Source organism: Bison bison, unplaced genomic scaffold (genome assembly GCF_000754665.1).
Source record: "Bison bison bison isolate TAMUID 2011002044 unplaced genomic scaffold, Bison_UMD1.0 scf7180017864479, whole genome shotgun sequence".
NCBI classification, from domain to species: Eukaryota; Metazoa; Chordata; class Mammalia; order Artiodactyla; family Bovidae; genus Bison; species Bison bison.
In genome coordinates, this window is record NW_011495039.1 from 4,618,613 (window position 1) to 4,629,253 (window position 10,641).

The window sequence follows — 10,641 nt, forward strand, 5'->3', positions numbered from 1 at the left end:
ACTGTTCATAAGTTTTTTCTTGTTACAAAACACAGAGAGGGATCTAAATTTTTTAAATTCCTTCTTGCCAACCAGTTTCTAGTTTAGAAAAGATTTTTTTCTTCTCTCAGGTACAGAGTAGACTGGTACAAGATGTGCTTATTATCCAAATATGTGTTCCTAGGGGCTCATAGTTGAAAGGTGGCATAGGATAACAAATGCCATCCTAAGGCACACAGACTCACTGAGAATTCATACAAAGTGATCCGCCCCACTATCTCTGCCCATTTTAATGCTGGCACCTCTTTTGCCATCTGTCACTCTCCAGTTGGCTACAGAAATCTGGAAAATTCTAGTAATTGACTATAATTACAATTAAGTTATACCTACCAAAACAAAAGGTTTTCTAAGTTGATCAAATTAACATTGATTAAACTCTTTAAATCATACTTAACATCATCCTGGAGAAGGAAATGGCAACTTCCTCCAGGATTCTTGCCTAGAGAATCCTGTGGACAGAGGAGCCTGGTGGGCTGCTGTCCATAGGGTCACACAGAGGGGACACGACTGAAGCAACTTAGCATGCATGCATGCCTAACATCATCGACAATTAAGAACCTGGCAAAATTAGGCTACTTAAAATACATAAAATGAATATAAGAAGGATGACCAAATAGATAGTCCAAAAAAGTATTTTGAACACAAAAGTAATAAATACTTTTTAAAAAACTGAAAATATTCAAAGATGTCCTTGAAGGAAGTCATTACATATTACCATATAAATGTTTACAAGGTCATTCAAAAAAGTTTATTTTTGCAAACATAACCTAAATTTTAAAAACAGAAGACAAAATTATTTTAATAAATATCTTAGTTCTTCCAAAATAAAACCCCAAGTACTTGTCCTACTCTTCATGCTAAAATTTTGTTCCTTTCTTTACATAGATCTTAAAGCAGCAGCCTCTACCTGTGCCAGTTTATCTTAAATAACAAAACCCTCCTACACTAAGTATTCCCTAACTCATTTTGCTTTCATAAATGCCAGGGAGAAGTTAATCTTTGAAAAACCAAGACTCCTGCAGAACTATGTGAAATCTTAAAAAAATAAAAATAAAACCTAAGAGTCTGATGCTGGGAGGGATTGGGAGCAGGAGGAGAAGGGGAAGACAGAGGATGAGATGCTGGATGGCATCACTGACTCGATGGACGTGAGTCTGAGTGAACTCCGGGAGTTGGTGATGGACAGGGAGGCCTGGCATGCTGCGATTCATGGGGTCACAAAGAGTCAGACACGACTGAGCGACTGAACTGAACTGAATCATCCTAAATACTTAGAACCCAGCACCATTACCTATCCATTCCTTTAGTAGTTAGCTCCCTCCAAGAGGTAAATACTCCAGATGAAGCTCCAGATGAAGGAAGCCACATATACCTTTGGAATGACTACTGAATGACAGCTAACAGGGAATTCCAAAAATACTGTCTGTGTCTACATGAGAATATAATAGAAGAGACATGTGGGCTTCATCAATTCTGTAGGTCTGACGTCAGTTTTTTAGCACTGAGAACATGACCTAATGTTGTCACCAAACAAATGTCCCAGCTAAACTGACCTTCAGTTCTGTTTCTTCTGCATACTCATCCCTATACAGTAAAACATGATGACACTGCAAACAACAACCTTAACTAGATAGTCTCTCAGTTGAAAAGCTCTCACAAACACCTACTCAACCACAATTTTACTTTTCATCTGGCTGATTCCTACCAAGTCTTCCCCTCTTCAGATGGACTGAAAATCAAAGTTGATAAACCTTTCTACAGAAAAAAGGAATCCTGTACTAAATTTCAGCCAGACAAAATAGGACTGTAACCATTTACAATGTGCTCTGTGCTCAGTTGCTGAGTCATATCTGACTCTTTGCAACCTCAGGGACTATAGCCCACCAGGCTCCTCTGTCCATGGAATTTTCCAGGCAAGAATACTAGAGTGGGTTGCCATTTTCTACACATGGATTCAATAACCATTGAATCACACTGTCCCAGAATAAAATTGGAGATACTTTTCTATGACTCTAATTGTCATTTTGCATTTATTTTCTAATGAATAAAATCTATCAGTTGAGGGAAGCAAAGGAATGGACTATTCTTAGAACTTAAGAGTGCTTAACAAAAGCCTTATAGAAAAAAAAAAAACCCATGGTAAGGTACTCTTTGTCATGGTTTAATCTTCTAGAGAAGTAATTCAGATAGAAGCAAAGTAGACACACCATAGCCTCGGAGCTGCCTGGTTCACATAACGGTGGATTGCAAAGTCACGTCCAACTCTTGTGACCCATGGACTGTAGGCTGCCAGGCTACTCTACACGTGGGATTTCCCACGCAAAAATACTGGAGTGGGGTTGTCATTTCCTCCTTCAAGGAATCTTCCTTACCCAGGGATCAAACCCACATCTCCTGTGTCTCCTGCATTGCAGGTGGATTCTGTACCCATTGAGCCACCACAGAAGCCAAAAGGTGGTTCATATAATATCTTTTGCAGACATATATACGTATATTGCGGAGAAGGCAATGGCAACCCACTCCAATACTCTTGCCTGGAAAATCCCATGGACAGAGGAGCCTGGTAGGCTGCAGTCCATGGGGTGGCGAAGATTTGGACATGACTGAAGCAACGCAGCAACAGCAGCAGCAGCATACATATATTAATGCTTTTGAACTCTGGTGTTGGAGAAGAGTCTTGAGAGTCCCCTGGACTGCAAGGAGATCAAACCAGTCAATCATAAAGGAAATCAGTCCTGAATATTCATTGGAAGGACAGATGCTGAAGTTGAAGCTCCAATACTTCAGCCACCTGATGCAAAGAGCTGACGAATTGGAAAAGATCCTGATGGTGGGAAAGACTGAAGGCAGGAGGAGAAGGGGACAACACAGGCTGAAATGGTTGGATGGCATCACTCATCATGATTAAATGGACATGAGTTTGAGCAAACTCTGGGACATGGTAAAGGACAGGGAATCCTGGCATACTGCAGTCCATGGGGTCGCAAAGAGTTGGACGTGACGGAGAGACTGAACAACAATACATATATGTGTAATTGAAAAAAAAAAAAAAGGTTCACATAATATCTTTTCAATTACATACATATGTATATATGTCTGCATATATATTTATACTTACATACCCACACACTGTATCTACCTGTGTGTATATATTTTTCTCTTTAATGTGAAAATTATGTCCCCAGATATCTATACTCTTTTATTTTACAACTATAATATTTTCTGCACAGCTATTGATATTTATTTGGGGAATATTTGAATGGCTCTGCCAAATTTTAAGTCACAGGGAAACTGAAGTGGTCTTTTGACAATTTGGAGGCAAAGGAGCATCAGAAGGAAAACAGATGAAGCCTTTAACAATCATTCACAGGACAATTCAAAAATCTGGTGACAATTTACTTGGCTCTCAAAGAAGGCAGCATTCTTTACCTTTCCAGTGGTTTGCTCCAGCCCAAGGATTCAGATTCTAGATGTGTTCTTACGACATTTTCCAATGAAGTTTAATAATAACCCTAATATCACCATGCTGACTCTACCTATACAATGGGAAAATAGTGGGTAAGCAAATATTATAGAGTGAAAGTGAACAATGTACAATTTTTATGGTAAACTGACTTATAAAAATACTATCCTAAAGCTAGTTCTCTTTTGCTGTCTCGTACACAGGGTTATTGTTACCATCATTCTAAATTCCATATATATGCGTTAGTATACTGTATTGGTATTTTTCTTTCTGGCTTACTTCACTCTGTATAATAGGCTCCAGTTTCATCCACCTCATTAGAACTGATTCAAATGTATTCTTTTTAATGGCTGAGTAATACTCCATTGTGTATATGTACCATAGCTTTCAGGGTGGGAAGATTTGGGAGAATGGCATTGAAACATGTATAATATCATGTATGAAACGAGTTGCCAGTCCAGGTTCGATGCACGATGCTGGATGCTTGGGGCTGGTGCACTGGGACAACCCAGAGGGATGGTATGGGGAGGGAGGAGGGTTCAGGATGGGGAACAAGTGTATACCTGTGGCGGATTCATTTCGATATTTGGCAAAACTAATACAATATTGTAAAGTTTAAAAATAAAATAAAATTTAAAAAAAAAAAAAAAAAGAAAACATTGCCTGGACAGAGCACTGATTTCTGTGTTTGATTTGTAAATAACATTTATATAGAAAAGTTCAGAAAAAAAATTTTAAGGTAGGTCTCATACTTCATGGTGTACAATGCATGAATTCCTTTAACCATGTTGGAACTTTTTGCCTCGTCTAAGAATTAAATGCTAAACCCAGCAACTGTGACTGAACTTACAGCATTTCACATACTCTCTCCACATTTGATCCTGGAACAGAGTTTATGTCTAAGAAACCAGTGTGAAAACCTGAATAAAGAAAACACCAGAAAATGCAACTTAAATTAAAAAAAAATAAAAATAAAGCTAGTTCTCGTAGATGTTTCCTTCGTAAGTAGAAGACTGTCCATCTTTTCCCTTAGCTTGATAAAGAATGCTAGGTAGCCAAAAATATCTAGCATTTACTAGGATGAAATGGAACTTTACAGAGATCAACAGAAAACTGAATTCAAATACGTATGGAAGTAATACATAGGACTTAGATTGAGACACAATTGTTGCAATAAACTACCAGTTCAGTTGAGTGGCTTAGTCATGTCCGACTCTTTGTAACACCATGGACCGCAGCATGCCAGGCCTTCCTGTCCATTACCAACTCCTGGAGTTCACTCAAACTCATGTTCTTTGAGTTGGTGATGCCAACCATCTCATCCTCTGTTGTCCCCTTCTGCCTTCAATCTTTCCCAGCATCAGGGTCTTTTCAAAGGTCAGTTCTTTGCGTCAGGTGGCCAAAGTATTGGAGTTTCAGCTTCAGCATCAGTCCTTCCAATGAACACCCAGGACTGATCTCCTTTAGGATGGACTGGTTGGATCTCCTTGAAGTCCAAGGGACTCTCAAGAGTCTTCTCCGACACCACAGTTCAAAAGCATCAATTCTTCTGCGCTCAGCTTTCTTTATAGTCCAACTCTCACATCCATACATGACTCCTGGAAAAACCATACCTTTGTCTAGACAGACCTTTGTTGACAAAGTAATGTCTCTTCTTTTTAATATGCTATCTATGTTGGTTATAACTTTTCTTCCAAGGAGTAATCGTCTTTTAATTTCCTGGCTGCAGTCACCATCTGCAGTGATTTTTCATTGCTTCCCCATCTAGTTGCCATGAAGTGATGGGGCCAGATGCCCATCGTGACATTGTACAGGAGGCAGGGATCAAGACCATTCCCAAGAAAAAGAAATGCAAAAAGGCAAAATGGTTTGTCTGAGGAGGCCTTACAAATAGCTATGAAAAAAAGAGAAGCAATAAACTATAAGAATTAACAATTTAAAAACTTTGAGAGAGAGAGAGAGAGAGAGAAATGTGTGTATATTTGATTAAGAGAGGCAGAGGAAAGGAAGAGAGGAAAATTCAGTGATGACACAGATTCCCACCTGGGCAACTGGCACAATTGTACTGCTGCTAAGAGAAGTCAATTGATGGGGAATGTGTTTTGTGATAGATCTGATACGCTAGCTGTGAGAGGACAGTCAAGTACTCAAATGGAAGTACCTAATAAAATGCTGAACAATGTAGAACTGAAGCTCAGGAATCAGATTAGAGCAGCAGCAGTGAGCTTTGATTCATCTCATCCAAACTGGAAAGAGCAGGAGCTAGGCTATTAAATGAAACTAACACTGCATGGCTGCCAAAGGCCCAAGACTGTAACATGAACTATATTTAATCATTTTAACCCTGACAATAAAGTAGGGCTATAGTAGCCTCATTTCTAAAAGGAGGAAAGCAAGTCTCAAAAAAGTGAAGTCACTTGACCAAAGAAACGAGGTATTCTGAATTCAAGTCTTTCCTCTCTCTACAGTACCATTCTGCCTCTTTAGAAGAGTATCTGGGTACATGATACAAATGAGGCTTCCCAGTGGCTCAGAAGTAAAGAATCTGCCTTCCAAGGCAGAAGACACAGAAGATGCAGTTTTGATCCTTGGGTCAGGAAGATCCCCTGGAGGAGGAAATGCCAATCCACTCCAGTAGTTTTATCTAGAAAATTCCATGGACAAAGGAGCATGGTGGGCTACAATCCATGGGATCACAAAAGAGCTGGCCAAAGAGTTGATATGAATGAAATTTCTAAGCAAGTGAACATGGAGAGACGAACAGAGAGTCAAACAGAACTTTGACTTTATCTCCATCCTATAGAGCGTTAGATACTTCCAGCACTGGGAACACTTCCTGATGTTCCTAAAAATCTCAATGAAAACATCCATATTTCTGTTAAAATCAGTCACATGAGGAATTTGGATTTCCACAGTCAGCAGCAATTGTGGAACTCACCTTTAGGGCATGAAGTCAAATACAACAGGCCCATGAAATAATCAAACTTCCCCCAACTGCTAATTCAATTCTACATGCACGGCTTTGTTGACAGCTACTTATTTTTAGTGCAAATTTTCTTTATTCTGTATTAATAATCTCACCTAACAAAAGGTAAATTTCCACACTATGGGACAGGCCTGAGCATTAGAATTCAGCAACTGCTAAGCAATTGTTTCGAGAACTTCATGTTTGGAATCCCTTCCCTCAGCAATGCTGCTGACTGCAGATTCTTATCAGCTGGTTCCTCAGGCCTGGGCTCTGATTTTATTACTTCTCGGTTTTGCTCTCTGAAATTCTTCTCTGCCTCACAGTTTTAAAAGCCAATAAAAGTAAATTCTGTACTAAACATAGAGCTTTAGTCTTTCATAGAAAAAAATCTCTCAAACTTTCCTGGGTGATTTTTCTAGGACTTCTCTCTCATTTGTTGTTCATTCTACTTTTGCTGTCCATGGGACAGAGAAGATGAAAAAAAGTTAGAGTATTTTATTGGATATGATTTTTCCCCATTTTTTTTTTATCTTTGGGATTTATTCTCTAATGGCACTCTGATGATACACTACAATAAAGTTCTTTCACATTATCCAAACAACTGGTCAACTCAGCAATAAACTCTGCAATTCAAATGAAGGAAAAGACATGAAATTTCTGCTAGGTTGAATTAAATTGTTTTTCAAACCTGTCAGTTCAACCAAATAATTGAAATACTAAGTACCTGCAGTTAGAGAAGTCAGAGCGAGAAAGTACATTCAAGAATCCACCAAGAAGAATTTCTTCATTTAGGTTTAGTTCGATTTAAGTTGGGTGAAATTTTGTTAAAAAGAAAAGTTCAATTTCAAAGAAAAAAGCATAAGTTGAAAAGTGAATTAATTAACTTACTGAAATAACCACAACAGGATATAAAATGGAAAGATTACTCTCTTCCACCATATTCAGTAACCTCTGGGTTTCTTCAAAATCAGAGGTCATAACCTGAAAGACCAGAAAAATAAAAGAAAGTGAAAAGAAGTTAAGTGATTTAAGAGTTAATTCAAGGAGAAAAATGCAGAGCTTTTAAATATTTAAACATTGAAAATATCTATCAAGCTTAATTTTAAATTTTCAAACAATGCTGATACCCATAAGATTATAGCTATTAAAATTTAAAGAATTCATTAATTCAAACCTGTCTTTTTATCTAATTTTTATCAGAAACTTGAAAATACTGTCTAAAGAAATATCACTCTCTTCTCATTATGGGAACTAGGTTGTAAAAAAACGTTATTTCCTTATTTCAAAAGACAAAAACAGCATATTGAAATAAATATTGAGTAATACAACTCACCTATCAAAATCTTAAATATTTAAGAATCAAGAAAACTAAGTACTCTTCCACATTACATTCACACAGATTCTCAAGTACATTCAATCACTTGTATTTACTACTTACATTCACACAAACAAAATTGTAGCATTGCTCTAAGATGATTTGCTGAAGATCTTGGCCAGATGTGACTTTTACATGCTAGGACAAAGAACATACAGGAGAACAGAGTTTACAAACTACACAGAAAACCAAACATGAAGATAGATAACTATATGAACACAAAATTTCTATAGGTACATAAATAGGACCATATATAAAAGCAAAATAACTCTGACTTAAGTTTCTGAGGCTAAAAAAGAAAAGCATTTGAAATAGTCCATAAATAGTTAATATTATTGTAGCAAATAAGGATATAGGAAATTGTTTTAGATAAAAAGAGGTAGAAAAAGCTCAAGATATATTCAGGACTAGGTAAATCGTCTGGCTTTTTTTATATAAAAATATACTGCAGAAAATAACTGAATAAAATTTAAAAGTTGGTTAGATGAGATTTGTTAAAAGATTCTGGAAGCATGTTAAATACTACAGTTACAAAGAAGAGATTTCACTAAATATGGAATGACTAGAAACAGGGAAAGCAACAAGAAATTATATCATAAGAGGGCTTATTCTGAGGGTCAGAATAGGAAGACCCTGAGTTCACCCCTCCCATGAAAACACCAAAACTACAGATATATATAGAATAATTATCTTTGAGAATGAGTTGAACATTAGCAGAACAGACTTTCTACAACCAAGGATATAAAGAAAAGGCTGCATCAAGACAGGTGGGGACAGGCAGAGGGTCAGTCTGGTCAGAACCCCCACTCCTGGTGCCTCACTCCATATGCAGGAGGAATACTGCAAACGTGAAGGTCCCGCCGGAGGAGCTTGGAGTCTGAGCCCCACACTGGATTCCCCAGCCTGGGGCAGAGGGGTCTGCACCAGGAAGAAGAGCTGCTATCATATCCGGCTTGAAAAAACAACATATGAAAACTTCCTAAATCTGGGGAAGAAAATAGACATCCATGTTCAGGAAGTATAGAAACTACAAAACAAAATGAATCCAAAGAGATGTATACCAGTAGGGACACATTATAATTAAAATGTCAAAATTCAAAGATAAAGAGACAATCTTAAAACCAGCAAGAGAAAAATCAATTAGTTATATACAAGAAAAGCTCCATAAGACTATCAACTATTTTTTTCAGCTGAAATTTATAGCCCCAGAAGCAACTAGCATGATATATTCAAAGTACAGAAAGGAGAAAACTTACAACGAAGAATACTCTACCTGGCAAGATTATGATTCAAAAATGAAAGAGAGACACTCGAGTTTTCCACAAGCAAAAGCTAAAACAGTCTGTCACCATAAAACTGGCCTTACAAGAAATGTTAGAGGGAATTCTTTAAATGTAAAATGCCATAGCTAGAAATCAGAAATTTGTGAAGGAAAAATCCACTACGAGGCAATTATATAGTAAAGGTAGTAGATCAACCACCTATATACGTAGTATGAAGATTAAAAAACAAAAGTAGTGGGGAGGAGCCAAGATGGCGGAGGAGTAGGATGGGGAGAACGCTTTCTCCCCCACAAATTCATCAAAAGAGCATTTAAACGTCGAGTAAATTCCACAAAACAACTTCTGAATGCCGGCAGAGGACATCAGGCACCCAGAAAAGCAACCCAACTCTTCGAAAGGAGGTAGGAAAAAATATAAAAGACAAAAAAAGAGACAAAAGAGGGAGGGACGGAGCTCCATCCCGGGAAGGGAGTCTTAAAAAGAGAGAAGTTTCCAAACACCAGGAAACCTTCTCACTGCCGAATCTGTGCCGAGCTTTGGAAGCACAGAGGGCAACATAACAGGGAGAAAAAATAAAGAAACAATTAAAACCCGCAGACTGCGAACCCTACGGTAACTCCCCCAACGGAGAAGCAGCGCAGACGCCTGCACAGCCATTAGCAAGCGGGGGCTGGGCAGGGAGGCACGGCGTGGGCTACATCGCTCAGAGTAAGAATCTGGCCTGAATACCCTGAGCACTATCTGAGCGAAATAATTTGGGCTAGCAAACCAGACTGTGGGATATCTACCACGCCAAAAGCCAGCCCATACCTAAGACACCGCCAGGCCCGCGCACGGAACAAAGGACTGAACAGAGATAGCCGGCTGCAGACCTTCCCCCTCCGGTGACAGGCAGCCAGAGCCAGAAGGGGACAATGGCAGCCCCAGAGAGACATTATCTATAAAACTGTAAGCAGGCTTCTTTGCTAACTAAAACTTCTTGGGGGTCTGGACGGTCAACATCTGCCTGAGAAGGTGCGCCGGTTTTACACCCAGATAACCGAGTGGCGGGGAGGCGATAAGTCGCAGCAATCGCGCTCGCCAAACACCTCATCACCTGAGCTGCTCCGACCTGGGAAGAGCACAAAACGCAGGCCCAACTGAGTCCGCGCCTCTGAGGACTACCCGAGTGCCTGAACCTGAGTGGCTTGGACCTGGGAGGTGCATGCAGCCCAGGGCCGGCCTCGGATTGTTCCCAGCGGAACAACCTAGAGCCCGAGCAGTGTGGGCAGGGAGGCTACACATGCCGTGAGTGGGGGCAGACCCAGTGTGGCTGAGGCACTGCAAGCGCACGCCAGTGTTATTTGTTTGCAGCATCCCTCTCTCCCTCCCCACAGCGTGACTGAACAAGTGGGCCTAAAAAAAAGTTTCCCCCACCGTCCCCTTTGTGTCAGGGCGGTAACCAGACACTGAAGAGACCAGCAAACAGAAGTTATAACAGAGGGAAATGCCTTGGAAGCTACAGGCAATAGAT

General features: G+C 39.4%; 1 protein-coding gene across 4 annotated transcripts in view; it reads right to left on the bottom strand.

The window, feature by feature from the left end:
* The window catches only part of ISPD (isoprenoid synthase domain containing), a 368,880-nt gene that overhangs the window by 173,733 nt on the left and 184,506 nt on the right, over positions 1-10,641 (bottom strand). For all 4 annotated transcript variants that reach the window (XM_010862159.1, XM_010862158.1, XM_010862157.1 and 1 more), the window contains 2 exons: positions 7,909-7,983; positions 7,359-7,451 (listed from right to left, as the gene is read on the bottom strand). In XM_010862159.1, the coding sequence (XP_010860461.1) occupies positions 7,359-7,451; positions 7,909-7,983 (168 nt within the window). The remainder of the gene's footprint in view (positions 1-7,358; positions 7,452-7,908; positions 7,984-10,641) is intronic.